The sequence below is a fragment of the Somniosus microcephalus genome, chromosome 4 (assembly GCF_052327205.1).
Source record: "Somniosus microcephalus isolate GS21.2 chromosome 4, FLI_Smic_1.0, whole genome shotgun sequence".
Lineage (NCBI taxonomy): Eukaryota > Metazoa > Chordata > Chondrichthyes > Squaliformes > Somniosidae > Somniosus > Somniosus microcephalus.
The window spans coordinates 8,735,214-8,758,806 of NC_140990.1; the positions used below are offsets into that span (position 1 = coordinate 8,735,214).

General features: G+C 46.5%; 1 protein-coding gene across 1 annotated transcript; it reads left to right on the forward strand.

The window, feature by feature from the left end:
• The first annotated feature begins 8,199 nt into the window (after positions 1-8,199).
• On the forward strand, positions 8,200-10,903 carry LOC147118249 (uncharacterized). The gene has a single exon (XM_085984341.1). It carries the CDS (start codon positions 8,783-8,785, stop codon positions 9,668-9,670), a length of 888 nt encoding a protein of 295 aa, XP_085840467.1. The 5' UTR covers positions 8,200-8,782; the 3' UTR covers positions 9,671-10,903.
• Positions 10,904-23,593: the final 12,690 nt, after the last annotated feature.

Genomic DNA, 23,593 nt, shown 5'->3' on the forward strand with positions numbered 1-23,593 from the left:
TGGGATATTCTTAGTGTCTTCTACTGTAAAGACTGATACAAAATATTCATTCAGTGTTTTTGCCATCTCCATATTTCCCACCATTAATTTCCCAGTTTCATCCTCTAAGGGACCAACATTTACTTTAGCCACCCTTTTTTCTTTTTATATAACTATAAAAACTCTTACTATCTGTTTTTATATTTTTTGCTAATTTACTTTCATAATCTATCTTCCCTTTCTTAATCAATCTTTTTGTTATTTTTTGCTGTCTTTTAAAGTTTCCCAATCCTCTATCCTCCCACTAGATTTGGCTACCTTATATGCCCTTGTTTTTAGTTGAATACTATCCTTAATTTCTTTACTTAGCCAAGGATGGCTGTCTTTTCTTTTACACCCTTTTCTTCTCAGTGGAATATATATTTTTTGGAAGTTGTAAAATAACTCCTTAAATGTACACCACTGATCATGTATCGTCTTACCCTTTAATCTATTTTCCCAATCCACTCTACTCAATTCCGCTCTCATACCTTCATAGTCTCCTTTATTCAAGCTTAGCACGCTTGTTTGAGATCCAACCTTCTCACCCTCTAATTGAATATGGAATTCAACCATGTTATGGTCACTCATTCCAAGGGGATCCTTTACTAGGACATTTTTAATTAATCCTGTCTCATTACACAGGACCAGATCTAAGGTTGCTTGCCCCCTGGTCGGTTCAGTTACATACTGCTCAAGAAACCCATCCCTAATACACTCAATGAACTCATCCTCAAGGCAGCCCTGCCCAATTTGATTTGTCCAATTAATATGATAGTTAAAATCCCCCATAATTATAGATGTTCCCTTATTACAAGCCTCAACTATTTCCTGATTGATACTCCGTCCAACAGAGTTGCCACTGTTCGGAGGCCTATAGACTACGCCCACTAGTGTTTTTTTCCCCTTATTAATCCTTACCTCCACCCAAACTGTTTCATTATCTTGATCTTTTGACCCAATATCATTTCTCTGTATTAGTGATTCCTTCCTTTATTAACATAGCCACCCCACCTCCCCTTCCTTCCCGCCTGTCCTTCCTGATCGTTAAATAACCTGGTATGTTTAATTCCCAGGCATTGTCACCCTGCAGCCATGTTTCTGTAATGGCCACAAGATCATACCCATATGTAGTTATTTGTGCCATTAACTCGTCTATTTTGTTACAAATGCTACGTGCATTCAGATAGAGAACTTTCAAATATGTTTTGTGACACTTAGTTCCTGCTTTTGCCCTTTTTATTACTTTACCTTTTACTCCATACCTTCTGCCCCTTCCTGACACTCTCTGGCTTTTAATTTCCCCACTGCTACCTAAGTCTATGACCTTCTCTCTTGTCATTTTTATTGTTTGCTCTCTAGGAACCTCCCCCCCCCCCCCCTCCACTAGTTAGTTTAAAGCCCTCTCTACAGCCCTAGTTATATGATCTGCCAGGACTCTAGTCCCAGCACTGGCCAAGTGAAGCCCGTCCCAACGGAACAGCTCCCTCCTGCCCCAGTACTGGTGCCAGTGTCCCAGGAAGCAAAACCCATTTCTCCCACACCAGTCTTTGAGCCACGCATTTAACTCTCTAATCTTTTATAATGGACTCTAGCATTTTCCCCACGACCGATATCAGGCTTACCGGTCTGTAATTCCTCGTTTTCTCTCTACGACCTTTTTTGAATAGTAGGGTAACATTAGCTACCCTCCAATCCATGGGTATTGTTCCAGATTCCATCGAAAACCCAGCAGCTTCTCCTCCATCTCCACTCCAGCTCAAACTGCTACAACAAAAAGACCTACACAGGCGGCCAGGGACCGACTTCCGTCACCTGCAATAAAACTCTTCCCGACAACCGCTGACTAATGGCGGCCGCAGCACCCACAATTCCCCGCGCCCCAGAAACCGCTCTATCCAACGCGCTGATTTCCCCGCTGAGATTGCGCATGCTCCCCGGGGCCGCGGGCCATTCTGGGAGCCTGGCTCCTGTCCTTTGGCCCGAGTCAGATTCGGTGGAACCGGCTGAAGAAACCGGGAAGCGGCGGCTCAGATGGGGAGGCGCTGCACCCTGGGTTTCCTGGTGCCGGGGCTCTGGCCGCACGTTCGCCGGGCCCGGCCGCTCTGATTCTGATTGAGGTTTTTGATGAGGTAACAGAGAGGGCTGATGAGGGCAATGCGGTTAACGTGGTGTACATGGATTTCCAAAAGGCGTTCGACAGCGTGTAAAGTTAAGGCACATGGGATTGGGGGGCAAGGTATTGACTTGGATAGAGAACTGGTTGGCAGACAGAAAGCCAAGAGTTGGAATAAATGGGTCTTTTTCCGAGTGGCAGACCGTGACTAGTGGGGTACCGCAGGGATCGGTTCTAGGACCCCAGCTATTCACAATATCTTGAGTATTGTGTGCAGTTTTGGTCGCCTTATCTGAGGAAGGATGTTCTTGCCATGGAAGGAGTGCAGCAAAGATTCACCAGGCTGATACCTGGGATGGCAGCATTGACGTACGAGGAGAGATTGGGTCGATTTGGCTTGTACTTGCTGGAGTTTAGAAGAATGAGAGGGGATCTCATTGAAACTTATAAAATTCTAACAGGACTACACAGACTAGATGCAGGAAGGATGTTCTCGATGGTCAGGGAGTCCAGAACCAGGGGGCACAGTCTAAGGATAAGGGGTAAGCCATTTAGGACAGTGATGAGGAATTTCTTCACCCGGAGAGTGGTGAACCTGTGGAATTCTCTGCCACAGAAGGCAGTGGAGGCCAATTCATTAAATATATTCAAGAAGGAGTTGGATATATTTCTTAAGGCTAAAGGGATCAAGGGATATGGGGAGAAGGCAGGGACAGGGTACTGAATTTGGATGATCAGCCATGATCTCGTTAAATAGCGGAGCAGGCTCGAGGGGCCGAATGGCCTACTCCTGCTCCTATCTTCTATGTTTCTGTGTGTCCCCAGGTATTTAAAGGGGCAGTGCCTCTCTCTTTCTGTGTCATGTAAGAGCAGGGAGGTTCTGCTTGATCTGTACAAAAACACCAGTTAGGCCACCGCGTGCAGTTCTGGTCGTCCCCATTGCAGGAAAGATGTGACTGCTCCAGACAGGAGATTTACGAGGATGTTGCCAGGATTAGAGAATTTCAGCTGCAAGGAAAGATTCAATACATAGAAACATAGAAAAAAGGAGCAGGAGTAGGCCATTCGGCCCCTCGAGCCTGCTCCGCCATTCATTGAGATCATGGCTGATCATCCAAACTCAGTACCCTGTCCCTGCCTTCTCCCCATATACCTTGATCCCTTTAGCCTTAAGAAATATATCTAACTCCTTCTATGAATTTAATGAATTGGCCTCAACTGTCTAGTCCTGTTAGAATTTTATAAGTTTCAATGAGAATCCCTCTCATTCTTCTAAACTCTAGCGAATATAAGCCTAATCGACCCAATCTCTCCTCATACGTCATTCCTGCCATCCCAGGTATCAGTCTGGTGAATCTTCGCTGCACTCCTTCCATGGCAAGAACCTCCTTCCTCAGATAAGGTGACCAAAACTGCACACAATACTCAGGATGTGGTCTCACCAAGGCCCTGTACAACTGCAGCAAGACATCCTTGTTCCTGTACTCGAATCCTCTCGCTATGAAGGCCAACATACCATTTGCCTTCTGAACCGCCTGCTGCACCTGCATGCTTACCTTCAGCGACTGGTGCACAAGGACACCCAGGTCTCGTTGCACTTCCCCCTTCTCCCAATCTATTGCTGTTCAGATAATCTGCCTTCCTGTTTTTGCCATCAAAGTGGATAACCTCGCATTTATCCACATTATACTGCATCTGCCATGTTTCTGCCCAATCACCCAACCTGTCCAAATCATACTTGAGTTTCTCGGCATCCTCCTCACAGCACACACGCCCACCCAGCTTTGTGTCGTCTGCAAACTTGGAGCTATTACATCTAGTTTTCTCGTCCAAATCACTAATATATATTGTGAATAGCTGGGGTCCAAAGACCGATCCCTGCAGTACCCCACTAGTCACTGCCTGCCACTCGGATAAAGACCCGTTTATTCCAACTCTTTGCTTCCTGTCTGCCAACCAGTTCTCTATCCAAGTCAGTACCTTGCCCCCAATCCCATGTGCCTTAACTTTACACGCTAATCTCTTATGCAGGACCTTATCGAACAGGCTGGGGTTGTTTCCTTTGGAACAGAGGAGGCTGAGGGGAGACCTGATTGTGGTGTATAACATTATATGGGGCAGAGAGAGAGTGGATAGGGAGGACCTATTTCCCTTAGCAGACAGATCAATAACCAGGGGGCATAGATTTAAAGTAATTGGTCGGAGGTTTAGAGGGGAGATGAGGGGATCTTTCTTCACCCAGAGGGTGGTGGGGGTCTGGAACTCACTGCCTGACAGGGTGGTAGAGGCAGAAACCCTCATCACATTTAAAAAGTACTTGGATATGCACTTGAAGTGCTGTAACCTACAAGGCTACGGACCAAGTGCTGGAAAGTGGGATTAGGGAGGAGAGCTCTTTGTTGGCTGGCACGGACAAGATGGGCCGAATGGCCGCCTCCTGTGCTGTAAATTTCTATAATTCTATGAATTGTAGTTAAAGGGACAGACACCCCACAAACTCTGTTCCCTAGCCACTGACTCCATCCCTCTCCCTAACATCTGTCTGAGGCTGAACCACACTGTTCACAACCTTGGTGTCATATTTGACCCTGAAATGAGCTTCCGACCACATATCCGCAGCATAACTAAGACCGCCTATTTCCACCTCCGTAACATCGCCCGTCTCCGCCCTTGCCTCAGCTCATGCGCTGCTGAAACACTCATCCATGCCTTTGTTACCTCAAGACTGGACTATTCCAACGCACTCCTGGCTGGCCTTCCACATTCTACCCTACGTAAACGTGAGGTCATCCAAAACTCGGCTGCCCGTGTCCTAACTGGCACCAAGCCCTGTTCACCCATCTCCCCTGTGCTCACTGACCTACATTGGCTCCCAGTTAAGCAACACCTCGATTTCAAAATTCTCATCCTTGTTTTTAAATCCCTCCATGGCCTCGCCCTTCCCTATCTGTGTAATCTCCTCCAGCCCCACAAACCCCCCCCCCCCCCCAACCCCCCCGAGATATCTGCGCTCCTCTAATTCTGCCCTCTTGAGCATCCCTGATTATAATCGCTCAACCTTTGGTGGCCGTGCCTTCTGTTGCCTGGGCCCTAAGCTCTGGAATTCCCTCCCTAAACCTCTCCGCCTCTCTACCTCTCTTTCCTCCTTTAAGGCGCTCCTTAAAACCTACCGCTTTGACCAAGTTTTTGCTCACCTGCCCTAATTTCTCCTTATGGCTCAGTGTCAAATCTTTTGTCTTCTCATACTCCTGTGAAGCACCTGGTGACGTTTTACTATTTTAAAAGGCGCAATATAAATACTTCTTGTTGGTGTAGAAACATAGAAGATAGGAGCAGGAGTCGGCCATTCGGCCCCTTGAGCCTGCTCCGCCATTCAATGAGATCTTGGCTGATCGTCCAAATTCAGTACCCTGTCCCTGCCTTCTCCCCATATCCCTTGATCCCTTTAGCCTTAAGAAACATATCCAACTCTTTCTTGAATGTGTAGATTTCTGTACTGTGAACTTGTTTATTTTTAGAGACTTCAGGCTTTCTTGAACAGTCTCTCTGTTTTCTGAAGATGAAGTTTAATTCCATTTCCCCCCACAGTTTCCACATGTACGCTGACAACACCCAGCTCTACATCACGACCACTTCTCTCAACCCCTCCACTGTCTCTAAATGGTCAGACTGCTTGTCCGACATCCAGTTCTGGGTGAGCAGAAATTTTCTCCAATTAAATATTGAGAAGACCGAAGCAATTGTTTTCGGTCCCTGCCACAAACTCCGTTCCTTAGCCACTGACTCCATCCCGCTCCCTAACATCTGTCTGAGGCTGAACCACACTGTTCGCAACCTTGGTGTCATATTTGACCCTGAAATGAGCTTCCAACCACATATCCGCAGCATAACAAAGACCGCCTATTTCCACCTCGGTAACATCGCCCGTCTCCACCCCTGCCTCAGCTCATCCGCTGCTGAAACCCTCATCCGGGCCTTTGTTACCTCTAGACTCGAGTATTCCAACTCACTCCTGGCTGGCCTCCCACATTCTACCCCACGTAAACTTGAGGTCATCCAAAACCGCCCGTGTCCTAACTGGCACCAAGTCCCGTTCACCCATCACCCCTGTGCTTGCTGACCTACATTGGCTCCCGGTTAAGCAATGCCTCGATTTCAAAATTCTCATCCTTGTGTTCAAATCAATTCAATTCAAATCGCTTTATTGGCATGACAAGGTACATCTTATGTTGCCAAAGCATCGAAAAACATTCATGGTTGAACACATAAACACAGATCTATCCATACAGTGTATAAACAGATATATCCCTGAGTGTATAAATACACATTCATATAATTTATATATACTCTTTTCTTCTATTTAGTGGTTGTCCCTCTGTTTATGGCAAGCTGTAACATAGTGTGCCGCTAAGGTTACACAATTTCTCTCTTCCCCTAGTAGGTATGGGAGTTTTTGGTCGTCATTCAAATTTCTGAATTCCGGGCATATTTTTGTGAATTTTGGGTAGAAATTCTCCCTTATGCCCTGATATTTTCTACATGGCCCTCCTCGCCCCTCCCTATCTCTCTAATCTCCTCCAGCCCCACAACCCCCCTGAGATATCTGCGCTCCTCTAAATCGGCCCTCTTGAGCATCCCTGATTATAATCGCTCAACCTTTGGCGGCCGTGCCTTCAGCCGCCTGGGTCCTAAGCTCTGGAATTCCCTGACTAATCCTCTCCACCTCACTACCTCTCTTTCCTCCTTTGAGACGCTCCTTAAAACCTACCTCTTTGACCAGGCTTTTGGTCACCTGCCCTAATTTCTTGTTATGTGACTCGGTGTCATTTTTTTGTCTTATAATACTCCTGTGAAACGCCCTGGGACATTTTACTACATTAAAGGCGCTATATAAATACAAGTTGTTGTTGTTTCATTTTTAAAGATTTAACCGTTCTTGCAGTGACTGATGGCGGCTTTGCCTGGCTGAAGTTCTGGAGAGTCTAGAACTAGGGTTCACAGTCTCAGGATAAGGGGTTTAAGACTGAGGTGAGGAGGAATTTCTTCACTCAGAGGGTGGTGAATCTTTAGAATTCTCTGCCCCAGAGAGCTGTGGGGGCTCAATCATTGAGTATATTCAAGGCTGAGATCGAAAGGTGTTTGGGCTCTCGGGGAATCGAGGGATATGGGGATCGGGCGGGAAAGTGGAGTTGGGGTCGATGATCTTATTGAATGGCGGAGCAGGCTCGAGGTGCCGTATGGCCGACTCCTGCTCCTATAGAATCAGAATGGTTACAGCACAGAAGGAGGCCAATCGGCCTGTCGAGCCCGTGCTGACTCTCAGCTAGTCCCACTCCCCCGCCCTTTCCCCGTAGCCCTGCAAATTGTTTTCCTTCAGGTACTTATCCAATTCCCTTTTGAAAGCGGTGATTGAATCTGCCTCCACCACCCTTTCAGGCAGTGCATTCCAGATCCTAACCACTCGCTGCGTCAAAAAGTTTTTCCTCATGTCGCCTTTGGTTCTTTTGTCAATCCCCTTAAATCCGTGTCCTCTGGTTCTCGACCCTTCCGCCAATGGGAACAGTTTCCCTCTATCTACTCTGTCCAGACCCCTCATGATTTTGAACACCTCTATCAAATCTCCTCTCAATCTTCTCTGCTCCAAGGAGAACAACCCCAGCTTCTCCAGTCTCTCCACGTAACTGTCATCCCTCATCCCTGGAACCATTCTAGTAAATATCTCTGCACCCTTTCCAAAGCCTTCACATCCTTCCTAAAGTGTGCTGCCCAGAATTGGACACAATATTGCCCTGGGGCTGAACTCGTGTTTAAAAAGGTTTAGCATAACTTCCTGGCTTTTGTACTCTCTGCCTCTATTTATAAAGCCCAGGACCCCATGAGCTTTATTAACTGCTTTGTTAACCTGTCCTGCCACCTTTAAAGAATTGAGCACAAGCTCCCTTGTAGCATCCCCCTTTAAAATTGTACCATTTAGCAGGTATTTTCTCTCCTCATCCGAGCAAAATGTATCAGCTCACACTTTTCTGTGTTGAATTTTATCTACACTCCTTTTACAGGGTTTTAGAAGTGGAGCATTTACAGACAGGAAGCTCAGACCAAACATCACGTCAAGAACAGACAGAGTCGCTCGATTCATCAGGACCTGATTCAATCGCTCCTCCAATCTGCTGGCACCCCAGAGAGTTCACACTGATGAGACCTTTTAAATGTTCTGAGTGTGGGAAGAGCTTCAAAATCTACAAGTACCTGAAGAGACACCAGTAGCTACACACTGGGGAGAATCCCCAGCCCCATGTGTGGAAGGGATTAATTGCACCATCCGTGCTGCTGAGACACCAGCTTGTCCACACCGATGAGAGACCGTTGACCTGCTCCGTGTTTTTGAAGCGATTCTCTCATTCTCCCACCCTCCTGAGACACCAGTTTGTTCACAGTGATGAGAGACCGATTAAATGTTCTGACTATGGAAATAAATTTAAAAGGTCCCAGGATCTGAAGAGACACCAGCTGGAGAGAGCAGGAGAGATTCTGTTCAACTGCTCAGTGTGTGGGAAGAGATTCACTCAGCCCTCGAACCTGCTGGCACACCAGCGAGTTCACACTGGGGAGAGGCCATTGAAACATTCCGACTGTGGGAAAAGCTTTCAAATGTCCCAGGAGCTGAAGAGACACCAGCTGGAGACAGCAGGAAAGAGGCTATTCACCTGCTCCGTGTGTGGGAAGGGATTCACTCAGTCATCCCACCTGTTGAGACACCAGCGAGTTCACTCCGATCAGAGACTATTTAAATGTTCTGACTGTGGGAAGAGCTTTAAAACCTCTGAGGATCTGAAGCAACACCAGCGAGTTCACTCCGATCAGAGACCGTTTACATGTTCTGTCTGTGGGATGAGCTTTAAAAGCTCCAGGAATCTGAGCAGACACCAGCGAGTTCACACTGGGGAGAGGCCGTTCACCTGCTCTGTGTGTGGGGACGGATTCAATCAGGCATCCAACCTGTTGAGACACCAGCGAGTTCACACTGATGAGAGACCATTTAAATGTTCTGCCTGTGGGATGAGCTTTAAAACCTCTGGGGATCTGAAGCAACATCAGCGAGTTCACACTGATGAGAGACCGTTTACATGTTCTGTCTGTGGGATGAGCTTTAAAAGCTCCAGGACTCTGAGTGGACACCAGCGAGTTCACACCGGGGAGAGGCCATTCACCTGCTCCGTGTGTGGGAAGGGATTCACTCAGTCATCCAGCCTACTGACACACCAGCGAGTTCACTCCGATCAGAGACCATTTAAATGTTCTGTCTGTGGGAAGAGCTTTAAAACCTCTGGGGATCTGAAGGTACACCAGCGAGTTCACTCCAATCAGAGACTATTTACATGTTCTGGCTGTGGGATGAGCTTTAAAAGCGCTGGGATTTTGAATGGACACCAGCGAGTTCACACTGGGGAGAGACCGTTCACCTGCTCCGTGTGTGGGAAGGGATTCACTCGGTCATCCAGCCTACTGAGACACCAGCAAATTCACATTGTTCTATAGCGCAGAGCCCTGAAGACAGCTGGGGTGACATGAACATGGAATGGATGAATGTTTTATAAATTCTTGACTTTAAGACTGTTGTGCTGATGATTCCCTTCTTTTGACATTTCATGCTGTTACATAGAATGTACAGCACAGAAACAGGCCATTCAGCACAACTGGTCCATGCCAGTGTTTATGCCCCACACCCGCCCTACTTCAATTAACCCGATCAACATCTCCTCCCATTCCTTTCTCCCTTGTGTAGCTTTCTCATTAATCCATCTATGATGTTCACCTCAACTACTCCCTGTGGTAGCGAGTTCCCCATTCTCACCATTCTCTGGGTAAAGAAGTTTCTCCTGAATTCCCTCCTGGATTTATTAGTGACTTTTATATTTATAGCCACATAAATATGATGAGATTCTGTTAAGCTGACCAGTATGTTGTTGTACTTTGTCTTTTTCTGATGAATGAAACATCACTGAGCCCCTGTACCCGTGTTATGGGATGAAGTGCCAGACAAGTAAAGGCACAACGCCTGGGTGTGACTCTAATAATAACCTCACGGACCGTATAGGTGTGACAACCAGATGGGCTTGTGGTTATAGTCTGGTCACAGATGGACTAAATTCCCCGAATTAGCAGGAGTTCAGGAGGTGGTCAACAGATGGGTCCAAACAATCCCATTTCCTGAGCGGTAACCAAGCTTGTGTATAAGAACAGGCCACTTAAGCCGTTGTCAGTTGGAACAGACTCGAGAAGATCGCGCGTGAATCCACTGTACTTCTATTCTCCAGATTGAGGGAATTATCACCCGATCTGTGTTATGCAGCGCTCTTAATAAAGCCTGGAGAGACAATTTGTGTTCTTGTGAGCTTGATTATCTGGTATCCGAAACCCTGGGACTCCCGATCATTAGAGTCAACCTCAGTGTGTGGAAAGGGATTCCCTGGTGTATCCCACCCGCTGACACACCAGAGTGTCCACATTGTGACTGCGGTGGGTCGATTCCACTGTTTCCGATGCCTTTAATCACATCCAGGACTGAACCATGTTAATTCAGGCAACTGGGGCTTTGTGGTGTATGTAACCTTTACCACCTTAAGAGACTACCTTAAGAGATGGACTACTTTCTCTTGGCTACTGTATATTGTAGTACCGGTGGTGACCACACCGGTATATAAACTCTGTGTAGTAATTTGCTAAGCAGTTCAGCCCTGACCTTCGATTAGTAAAGACCTGTTTAAGTTATTCTTGTTGTCTGTGTCCAGTGATTTAGAATAAGCATATCTGGGACACTCAGACTCAACAGTGGCGACGAGTCCGATCTTACCCTGCGGCAGTTTTGCATCCAAGGCAGCTCCGTCCTCAGAACGGGCGTCGAGAAGAGGCATCCGCCCTCATCATCCTGCTGAGCACCGCATCGCACGGGAGGCATCGAGAACCCGGGTTGAAATTACTGACCACGAAGTCCTCCATCAGCGACAGGCAGTGATCATCCTTCTACCATGGTGGTGGGTAAGCCGATCTAGCAACACGGGCAGAAAGTCGGCCGCGTTGTCAGTGGAGAAGGGGAGGGAAACCGGAGGAAAAAGGGCGGAGAACTCGACCGCAGCCGGTGAAAAGGGCCGGGCTGCAATCGGGGCCGAGAGGCGCAGCGACGAGGGCAGCGTTAATGCCACGAGAACTGCGGAGAACTCGACCGCAGCTGGTGTAAAGGGCCGGGCTGCAATCGGGGCTGAGAGGTGCAGCAACGAGGGAAGTGTTAATGCCCACGAGAACCGCGGGGGAGCAAAAGCAGCGTCGGGGAAATTAAGAACCGCTGGGAGGCGAGAACGGCAACAGCGAGGTCATCGCCATTGTAGCCAGTGGGGGAAGAAGACAAGCGCGGGAAGCCGCCATTGTAGTCGGCGGGGGAAGAAGACAAGCGCGGGAAAAGCCGCCAAGCGCGGGAAGCCGCCATTTTGGAAAAATAAAATATTTAAAGAAACTCTCAAGGATGCCTAAACACGGTAACATCACTGCTTTTGATAGCGATGTTGAAGATTGGGCCACGTATGTAGTTTATTGTACAGCAAATGAGGTACCAGATGATAAGAAAGCACTAACCTTATTAAACTCAATGGGTGCGAAGACGTACGGGTTATTGAGGCACCTTGTAACACCAGATAAACCGGCGGATCAGACTTTCGCGAATATTGTTAATATCCTGCAAGAACATTTAAACCCCACGCCGCTGCTGATAGCGGAACGATTTAAATTTTACAGAAGAACGCAGCGGAAAGAGGAAAGCAACGCTGAATTCTTAATTGAACTGCGCAAGCTATCAAAGTACTGTCAGTTTGGTACAGGACTAGCAGATGCTCTGAGAGATAAATTCGTGTGTGGATTATTAAAAGAAGGAACACAAAAGCGACTGCTAGAGGAGAAGGACCTTACGCTTGATAAAGCTGTCACCATTGCAGCATCGCACGAGGCCGCGGCAAGAGGCACCGCGGAAATGCAGCTAAGGTCATCGGAACTCAGCACCAATCAAATGGCATTGGGTGCAGTAAAGTGTTATCATTGCGGAAGGACAACGCACGATCAGAACCAGTGCTGGTTCAAAAATCAGGAATGCAGAAAATGTGGCAAGCTCGGTCACATAGCTAAAGTATGCCGGTCAGGAAAGAAGACCAGCAACAAAAAGTCACCGCAGGAAAAGTGCAAAAAGGTACACAAGGTGACAGAGAACAGTTCGGATGAACAGAAGACGGATTCAGACTCCAGCAGTAAGAATACATAATGTGGGTAACACAGCAGACCACCAAAATATCTGGGTCACACTTCAGATAGCAGGAGTCCAAGTGAAGATGGAATTGGACACTGGATCGGCATTGACGGTCATGAATAAGCAAGATTACAAAAGGTTATTTCCACACATTCCCCTAAGGGATACGGAGATTGTATTGAAAACATACACGGGGCAAAGAGTATACCCCATTGGAAAGATAAAGGTAAAGGTGGTCCACAAGGGTAAAGAAAGCCGAGGAATGGACTTCTATGTGTTACCTGAGGGAGGTCCACCACTACTGGGACGGGAATGGATCAGGAGAATAAATATGGACTGGCATTCCTTAAAAGCACTAACTGTAGATTCCGGTAAAAAGGACGATGTCAAACCTAAACGACTGTCCAGAATATTGGACGATGCTAAAGAGGTGTTCCAGCAGGGACTGGGAACACTGAAAGGAATTACGGCAAACATCAAGGTTGAAGAACATGCAAACCCGAAATTTTTCAAAGCTAGACCGGTACCTTATGCGATACGACCTGCTGTGGAAGCTGAGCTGGAAGGACTAGAACGTTCCGGAGTACTGTCAAAGGTGGACTGGAGTGAATGGGCCACGCCCATTGTTCCCGTCATGAAGCGTTCATCGAGTAACAAGCGGGGGAACCGGGGAAGGTTCGCATCTGTGGCGATTTCAAGATCACTGTTAATCCGGTGCTTCACACGGTGCAATATCCGCTTCCACGGATTGAGGATATCTTCGCTTCATTGTCTGGCGGGAAACACTTCACCAAGATAGACCTGGCGCAGGCGTACTTACAGATGGAAGTTGATGAAGCGTCACGCCAGTATCTCATGATCAACACGCATAAGGGCTTATATCGGTATAATAGACTAGTTTTTGGAGTGGCATCGGCTCCAGCGATTTGGCAAAGGGCCATGGAGCAGGTATTACAGGGAATTCCAGGCACACAATGCTACCTGGACGACATTCTGATTACAGGAGATGATGATGATGAGGAACACCTTGCAAATTTGGAACATGTGCTCACCAGATTGAAAGAATATGGACTTCGAGTTAATCGCCAGAAATGTGAGTTCTTTCAGAAGCAAATCTCGTACTGTGGTCACGTCATTGACCAGGAGGGGCTTCACAAGTCACCTGACAAGATCGAAGCTGTTGTGAAGGCTCCCGCTCTGGAAAATGTATCCCAGTTGAGGTCGTTCCTAGGGTTGATTAACTATTACCATAAGATTCTGCCAAATTTATCCACGGTGCTACACCCGCTGAATGCTCTTTTGCAGAAGGGAGTGCCATGAAAGTGGAGCGAGGACTGTAAGCGGGCCTTTCACAAAAGCAAGGCATTGATCACCGCTAAGGAAGTGTTGGCTCACTTTAACCCAACGCTGCCTATTCGTTTAGCTTGTGATGCTTCTCCATATGGTATTGGGGCGGTGCTCTCACATAAGTTGCCAAATGGCTTGGAAAAACCAGTCGCGTTCGCATCCAGATCATTGACCTCCGCTGAGCGCAACTATGCTCAGATAGATAGGGAGGCTCTCAGCCTTGTGTGGGGAGTAAAAAAATGTAATCATTACCTGCAAGGGCAAAAGTTTACGCTGCTGACAGACCACCAGCCGTTGGTTTCCATTTTTAACCCTAAGAAGGGTGTTTCGGTGATGACAGCGCAGCGGCTCCAGAGATGGTCCCTTTTCCTAGGGGCACATCAATATCAGATCGAATTCAAAGGTACAAAGCAACATGGTAATGCTGATGGGCTGTCGCGCCTGCCACTACCTACAGCGGAAGAGGCACCGACAGTTGACCCTGTTGAGTTATTTCACTCGACCATCATCGAATGTTTACCAGTCACCAATGCAAGTATTGAGAGAGAAACCAGGAACGACCCGACACTGTCTCGGGTCTATGAATTGACAGTGAAGGGATGGCCAGCTCATGGTGAACCACTGTTACCGGCATTCTCAGCCAGACGAGAACAGCTGTCCATCTGTCAAGGAACATTGATGTATGGAACACGGGTGATTATTCCTCCTAAATTAAGGGAGAGTTCTAAAGGAACTGCATGAAGGTCATCTGGGGGGAGTCAAGATGAAAAGCCTTGCTAGGGCTTGTGTGGTGGCCAGGTATCGACCAACAAATAGAGGATCTGACTAAAAGCTGCTCAGGGTGCCAAAAAGTTCAAAATGCAGCTCCAATTGCACCGCTGCATCCATGGGAATGGCCTTCAACCCCATGGCAACGTGTACATATTGACTTCGCAGGTCCATTCATGGACTCCATGTTTTTAATTGCCGTAGACGCACATTCTAAATGGCCAGAAGTGATTAAGATGGCGACCACTACCTCGGAAAAGACGATCGCAGTTCTAAGAACGATATTCGCAAGAAATGGATTGCCAGAACAAATATGTTCAAACAACAGACCGCAGTTTGTGTCAGAAGAATTCCAGAAATTCATGAAGAATGGGGTGAAACATTATACCGCTGCCCCATATCATCCGGCTACAAATGGGTTGGCCAAGAGATTTGTACAAACGTTCAAAAAGGCGATAAAGGCCATGAACGAAGACCAGATTCCACAACACAAGGTGGACAATTTCCTAATGGCATATCGAAACGCCACTCATGCAGTGACAAATCAAAGCCCTGCCATGATGTTCTATAACAGGAGGTTGCGGTCCAGGTTGGACTTGTTAAAACCAAATGTGCGGAGGGAAGTCGAAAACAAACAGTTCCAGCATATAAATAACAAGACCACTTGGAGTTTCGAAATAGGACAACCAGTGTTAGCCCGGGACTGTAAGAATGAGAAATGGCAATCTGGAACAATTCGTGCCAGACAAGGACCTCTGATGTACATGGTAGATATTGGTGAAAACATAATACGACGTCATGCTGACCAACTTGTAGAATCGAGAACAAGGGTCGAACCCATGACTACGACAGAGACACCAGTGGAAGAAGTTAGTGAACCTGAAGCATCTACCTCAGACGCCAATGTATCTGATGATGTCCAATCCATAAGAGATCAACTAGATGAGTCACCCCAGCAACGAGAATCAGAGACCCCTGAAAGGCGTTATCCAACTCTGATCAGGAGGCCTCCTCAGAGACTGAATCTTTGAACAGTTTTGCATGAAGTTGTATATATGTTATCCATGTTATGTTTAAATTGGGATGTACACTGTTAAGCTAAAAAGGGAGGAATTGTGGTGTATGTAACCTTTACCACCTTAAGAGACTACCTTAAGAGATAGACTTCTTTCTCTTGGCTACTGTATATTGTAGTACCGGTGGTGACCACACCGGTATATAAACTCTGTGTAGTAATTTGCTAAGCAGTTCAGCCCTGACCTTCGATTAGTAAAGACCTGTTTAAGTTATTCTTGTTGTCTGTGTCCAGTGATTTAGAATAAGCATATGTGGGACACTCAGACTCAACCAGGCTTGTTAATGTTAAAACCTCAATAACTGGGCTGGATATAAAGATTATTCCCTGTTCTCTCAGTACTAGTGAGCAGAGAGAAGCTGATGTTATAGAATCATAGAGCACAGTAGGATGCCTTTCGGCCCATCGTGCTGGTGCTGGCTCTCTGAAAGAGCGATGCGGTTAGTCCCACTGCCCTGCTCTTTCATAGAAACATAGAAGATAGGAGCAGGAGTAGGCCATTCGGCCCTTCGAGCCTGCTCTGCCATTCAATGAGATCATGGCTGATCATCCAAATTCAGTACCCTGTCCCTGCCTTCTCCCCATATCCCTTGATCCCTTTAGCCTCAAGAAATATATCCAACTCTTGAATATATTTAATGAACTGGCCTCCACTGCCCTCTGTGGCAGAGAATTCCACAGGTTCACCACTGTCTGGGTGAAGAAATTCCTCCTCATTTCAGTCCTAAATGGCTTACCCCTTATCCTTAGACTATGACCCCTGGTTCTGGACTCCCCAGGCATCAGAAACATCATTCCTGCATCTAGTCTGTCCAGACCTGACAGAATTTTATAGGTTTCGATGAGTCCCCCTCTCAATCTTCTAAACTCCAGTGAGTATAAGCGCAATCGACACAATCTCTCCTCATACGTCATTCCTGCCATCCCAGGTATCAGCCTGGTGAATCTTCACTGCACTCCCTCCATGGCAAGAAAGTCCTTCCTCAGGTAAGGTGACCAAAACTGCACACAATACTCAAGGTGCGGTCTCACCAAGGCCCTGTACAACTGTAGCAAGACATCCTTGTTCCTGTACTCGAACCCTCTTGCTACGAAGGCCAACATACCATTTGCCTCCTTAACCGCCTGCTGCACCTGAATGGTTACCTTCAGCGACTGGTACACAAGGACACCCAGGTCTCGTTGCACGTCCCCTTCTCCCAATCTATTGCCATTCAGATAATAATCTGCCTTCCTGTTTTTGCCACCAAAGTGGATAACCTCGCATTTATCCACGTTATATTGCATCTGCCATGCTTCTGCCCAATCACCCAACCTGTCCAAATCGTACTGGAGTTTCACGGCATCCTCCTCACAGCACACATGCCCACCCAGCTTTGTGTTGTCTGCGAACTTGGAGATATTACATCTAGTTCCCTTATTAATATATATTGTGAACAGCTGGGGTCCTAGGACCGATCCCTGCGGTACCCCACTAGTCACTGCCTGCCACTCGGAAAAAGACCCGTTTATTCCAACTCTTTGTTTTCTGTCTGCCAACCAGTTCTCTATCCAAGTCAATACTTTGCCCCCAATCCCATGTGCTTTAACATTACATGCTAATCTCTTATGCGGGACCTTATCGAAAGCCTTCTGAAAGTCCAAATGCACCACATTCACTGGTTCTCCCTTATCTATTTTACCAGTTACATCCTCAAAAAATTCCAGTAGATTAGTCAAGCACGATTTACCTTTTGTAAATCCATGTTGACTTTGTCCGATCCTGTCACTGTTTTCCAAGTGCTCTGCTATTACATCTTTTATAATGGACTCTAGCATTTTCCCCACTACCAATGTCAGGCTTAACGGTCTGTAATTCCCCGTTTTCTCTCCACCACCTTTTTGAATAGTGGGGTAACATTAGCTGCCCTCCAATCCATGGGTACCGTTCCAGATTCCATCGAATGTTGGAAGATGATCAGCAATGCATCTACTATTTCTAAGGCCACTTCCTTAAGTACCCTAGGATGTAGATTATCAGGTCCTGGGGATTTATCGGCCTTCAATCCTGTCAATTTCCCTAACACCATTTTCCTACAAATACTGATTTCTTTCAGTTCTTCCCTTTCATCAGACCCTATGTACCCCGACATCTCTGGGAGGTTATTTGTGTCCTCCTTTGTGAAGACAGAAGCAGAATATGTATTTAATTGGTCTGCCATTTCTTTGTTCCCCATTATAAATTCCTCTGATTCTGACTGCAAGGGACCTACGCTTGACTTCACCAATCTTTTTCTCTTCACATATCTATAAAAGCTTTTACAGTCAGTTTTTATGTTCACTGCAAGCTTACTCTCATATTCTATTTTCCCCTTAATTAATCCCCTTGTCCTCCTTTGTTGAATCCTAAACTGCTCCCAATCCTCAGGTTTACTGCTTTTTCTGGCCAATTTGTATGTCCTCTCCTTGGACCTTATGCTATTCTTAATTTCCCTTGTTAGCCACGGTTGAGTCACCTTTTTTGTTTTATTTTTATGCCAAACTGGGATGAACAAATTCTGTAGTTCATCCATGCGGTCTTTGAATGTTTGCCATTGCCGATCCGCCGTCAACCCTTTGAGTGACATTCCCCAATCAATCCTACTCAACTCGTGCCTCAGACCATTGTAGTTTCCTTTATTTAAATTCAGGACCCCAGTCTCTGAGTCAACTACTTCATTCTCCATCTTAATGAAGAATTCTATCATATCATGATCGCTCCAACCCAAGGGGCCTCGTACAACAAGATTGCTAATTAATTCTTTCTCGTTACATAATACCCAGTCTAAGATAGCCTGATCTCTGGTTGGTTCCTCGACATATTGGTCCAGGAAACCATCCTGTAAACACTCTAGGAATTCCTCCTCCACAGTATTGTTACTAATTTGGTTAGCCCAATCTATATGTAGATTAAAGTCACCCATGATGACTGCTGTGCCCTTATTGCACACTTCTCTAATTTCCCTTTTAATGCCATCTATAACCTCCGCATTACTGTTTGGAGGTCTATATACCACTACCACTAATGTTTTCTGCCCCTTGGCATTTCTCAGTTCTGCCCATACAGATTCCACATCATCAGAGCTAATATCCTTCCTTACATTTGTGTTAATCCCTTCTTTAACCAGCAATGCTACCCACCTCCCTTTCCTTTTTGCCTATCTTTCCTGAATATTGAATACCCCTGGATGTTGAGTTCCCAGCCTTGGCCACCTTGGAGCCATGTTTCCGTAATCCCAATCAAATCATATTCGTTTACCTCTATTTGCACAGCTAATTCATTCACCTTATTACGAATGCTCCTCGCATTAAGACACAAGGCCTTCAGGCTTGTGTTTTTAACGCTCTTAGATCTATTAGAATTATTATTTACTGTGGCTCTGCTTGATTTAAACCGTTGATTTCTCTGACTGCCACTTTTGTTTTTCTCCTTCCTATCTTTTGCTTTTATCCTTGTTTCCCTTTCCACTGTCTCCCTGCTCAGGTTCCCAACCCCCTGCCATTTTAGTTTAAACCCTCCCCTGTGAGGTATTACATTTTGGTAGGAAGAATGGGGAGGTCACTTATCACGGGGAGGGTGCGAGTCTAGGTGGGGTAGAGGAACAAAGGGATCACGGAGTACAAATACACAAATTACTAAAAGTTGCAACACAGGTTAGCAAGGCCATTAAAAAAAGCAAACCAACCACTAGGGTTTATTTCTAGAGGTATAGAATTGAAAAGTAGTGAAGTTATGCTAAACCTGTATCGAACCTTGGTTAGACCACACTTAGAGTACTGCGTACAGTTCTGGTCGCCATATTATAAAAAGGATATTGAGGCACTGGAGAGGGTGCAGAGAAGATTTACAAGGATGATACCAGAAATGCGAGGGTATACATATCAGCAAAGGATGAACAGGCTGGGTCTCTTTTCTCTTGAAAACAGAAGGCTGAGGGGTGACCTAATAGATGTCTTTAAAATTATGAAAAATGTTGACAGAGTGGATACAGAGAGAATGTTTCCACTTGTGGGGAAGAGCATAACTAGAGGCCTCAATATAAGATAGTCACCAAGAAATCCAATAGGGAATTCAGAAGAAACTTCTTTACCCAGAGAGTGGTGAGAATGTGGAACTCGCTGCCACAGGGAGTGGTTGAAGCGAATAGTATCGATGCATTTAAGGGGAGGCTAGACAAGCATATGAGGGAGAAGGGAATCGAGGGTTATGCTGATAGATTTAGATGAGGAAAGACGGGAGGAGGCTCGAGTGGAGCATAAACACCGGCATAGACTGGTTGGGCCGAATGGCCTGTTTCTGTGCCGTATATCCGATGTAATCCTATGTCAAGTATCCCAGCTGGCTTAGCTCCAGGCACTTTAGCTCAGTGGGCAGCACTCTCACCTCTGAGTCAGAAGGTCGTGGGTTCATGTCCCAGTCCAGAGACTTGAGCATAAAAATCTAGGCTGACACTCCAGTACTGAGAGAGTGCTGCGCTGTCAGAGGTGCCGTCTTTCGGATGAGATGTTAAACCGAGGCCCCCGTCTGCTCTTTCAGGTGGATGTAAAAGATCCCATGGCGCTACATTGAAGAAGAGCAGGGGAGTTCTCCCTGGTGTCCTGGGGCCAATATTTATCCCTCAATCAACATCACTGAGATTATCTGGTCATTGTCACATTGCTGTTTGTGGGAGCTTGCTGTGCGCCAATTGGCTGCTGCGTTTGCTACATTACAACAGTGACTACATTTCAGAAGTTCTTCATTGGCTGTAAAGCACTCTGGGACGTCCTGAGGTTGTGAAAGGCGTTATATAAATGCAAGTCTTTCTTTCTCAGCAAGAGGGCGAGTGTCAGTGGTTGGAGGGAGGAGCTCAGTGTTGTCACGGGGTGGACACAGACAGATTGAAGCTAATAGTCAGAGAATGCTGAAGTTTGGAATGAAAACACCCAAAGTCAGGAGATGAGCCCTTTGCCAAGATAAGGGAGGTGGTTGCTAAGAGACCTACAGACCTAATAACACTGCAAACTGCTCAGGCAGCAGACTTGTTGCAACATGTGAGGTCACGAGTGAGTTGGTGCCCAGACAACTGAGGCTTGCGCATTCCTGAGAGACACAAACTGGTTCTGTAATCGGGAGGACAGGTTGATGGAGTCACTCTACGTGGGACGACTCATCTGAGGTGTTAACACAGAGTCAGCTTGGGAATGGGATGATTAATGAATCATAGAATCATAGAAATTTACAGCACAGAAGGAGGCCATTCGGCCCATCTTGTCCGTGCTGGCCAACAAAGAGCTATCCACCCTAATCCCACTTTCCAGCACTTGGCCCGTAGCCTTGTAGGTTACAGCACTTCAAGTGCATATCCGAGTACTTTTTAAATGTGATGAAGGTCTCTGCCTCTACCACCCTTTCAGGCAGTGAGTTCCAGACCCCCACCACCCTCTGGGTGAAAAAGATTTCTCCTCAAATCTCCTCTAAACTTCCGACCAATTACTTTAAATCTGTGCCCCCTGGTTATTGACCTCCCTGCTGAGGGAAATAGGTCCTTCCTATCCATTCTATCTAGGCCCCCCATAATTTTATACACCTCAATTAAGTCTCCCCTCAGCCTCCTCTTGCAAAGAAAACAACCCCAGCCTATCCAATCTTTCCTCATAGCTAAAATTCCCCAGCCCAGGCAACATCCTCATAAATCTCCTCTGCACCCTCTCTAGTGCAATCACATCCTTCCTGTAATGTGGTGACCAGAACTGCACGCAGTATTCTAGCTGCTGCTCGGTCTCTCCAACAGGAAACCAAGACTGGTTCGACGAGAATGACCAGGAGATCCAGGAGCTAATAAGTAGCAAGCGCAAGGCATTCCTGATCTGGAAACAGCAACACAACTCGAGAGCAAGAAAGCAGCTCTACAGACGCCTGAAGGCCGAGGTCCAACAAAAAAGTCGCGACCTAAAGAACAGATGGTGGAGAAAGGGTAGGAGTTCCAGCAGCTAGCTGACAACCACGACGTGCATGGATTCTTTAGTGCAGTCAAGACCATCTATGGCGCAAGGTCCTACCCCACTGTGGGCCAAGAATGGAGAGGTACTCATCAAGGACAGAGAGGCAGTCAGTGCCCGCTTGAACAAGCACTTTGGAGATCTCCTTAACCGAGACGCTGTCTTCGACACGAGTGTCCTCAACTCCATCCTGCAGCATGCTACTCAAACCCTCTCGCTACGAAGGCCAACATACCATTTGCCTTCTTAACCGCCTGGTTATCTACACATCTATACTATTCGCTTCAACCACTCCCTGTGGCAGCGAGTTCCACATTCTCACCACTCTCTGGGTAAAGAAGTTTCTCCTGAATTCCCTATTGGATTTCTTGGTGACTATCTTATATTGAGGCCTCTAGTTATGCTCTTCCCCACAAGTGGAAACATTCTCTCTGTATCCACTCTATCAACATTTGTCATAATTCTAAAGCCCTCTATTAGGTCACCCCTCAGCCTTTTTTCAAGAGAAAAGAGACCCAGCCTGTTCATCCTTTCCTGATATGTATACCCTCGCATTTCTGGTATCATCCTTGTAAATCTTCTCTGCACCCTCTCCAGTGCCTCTATATCCTTTTTATAATATGGCGACCAGAACTGTACGCAGTACTCTAAGTGTGGTCTAACCAAGGTTCGATACAGGTTTAGCATAACTTCACTACTTTTCAATTCTATCCCTCTAGAAATAAACCCTAGTGCTTGGTTTGCTTTTTTATGGCCTTGCTAACCTGTGTCGCAACTTTTAGTGATTTGTGTATTTGTACTCCGAGATCCCTTTGTTCATCTACCCCACCTAGACTCGCACCCTTCAAGTGATAAGTGACCTCCCCATTCTTCCTACCAAAATGTAATACCTCACATTTATCTGTTTAGCCTTGGTCAGTCTGCAAAAACTCTGAAATGTTTAATAATGAAATCAGGGAGTCAAAAAGCTGAGGTGAGGCAGTTTAAAAAGACAGTCCTTGACCAGAGATTGCTGGGTGCTGACACTCGGTGTCCCTCGGGCCTGCTCCGCCACTCAATAGGATCATGGCTGATCCGAACCTAGAATCACGTCCACTTCCCTGCCCGCTCCCCGTAACCCCTAATTCCCTTATCAGCTAGGAAACTGTCTATCTCCGTTTTAAATTCATTTAATGTTGCAGCTTCCACAGCTCTCTGAGGTAGCAAATTCCATAGATTTACCACCCTCTGAGTGAAGACATTTCTCCTCATCTCAGTTTTGAAAGGGCAGCCCCTTATTCTAAGATTATGCCCCCTAGTTCTCGTCTCACCCATCAGTGGAAACATCCTCACCGCATCCACCCGATCAAGCCCCCTCACAATCTTATATGTTTCGATAAGATCGCCTCTCATTCTTCTGAATTCCAATGAGTAGAGGCCCAACCTACTCAACCTTTCCTCATAAGTCAACCCCCCCATCTGCGGAATCAACCGAGTGAATCTTCTCTGAACTGCCTCGAGAGCAAGTATATCTTTTCTTAAATATGGAAACCAAAACTGTACGCAATATTCGAGGTGTGGCCTCACCAGTACCCTGTATAACTGCAGCAAGACTTCCCTGCTTTTATACTCCACCCCCCTTGCAATAAAAGCCAAGATTCCATTGGCCTTCCTGATCACCTGCTGTACCTGCATACTAACCTTCTGTGTTACATGCACCAGGACCCCCAGATCCCTTTGTACTGTAACACTTTGCAGTTTCTCTCCATTTAGATAATAACTTGCTCTTTGATTTTTTCTGCCAAAGTGCATAACCTCACACTTTCCAACATTATATTCCAACTGCCAAATTTCTGCCCACTCACTTCGCCTGTCTATGTCCTTTTGCAGGATTTTTATGTCCTCCTCACTCACTGCTTTCCCTCCCATCTTTGTATCGTCGGCAAACTTGGATATGTTGCACTCGGTCCCCTCCTCCAAATCGTTAATATAGATTGTAAAG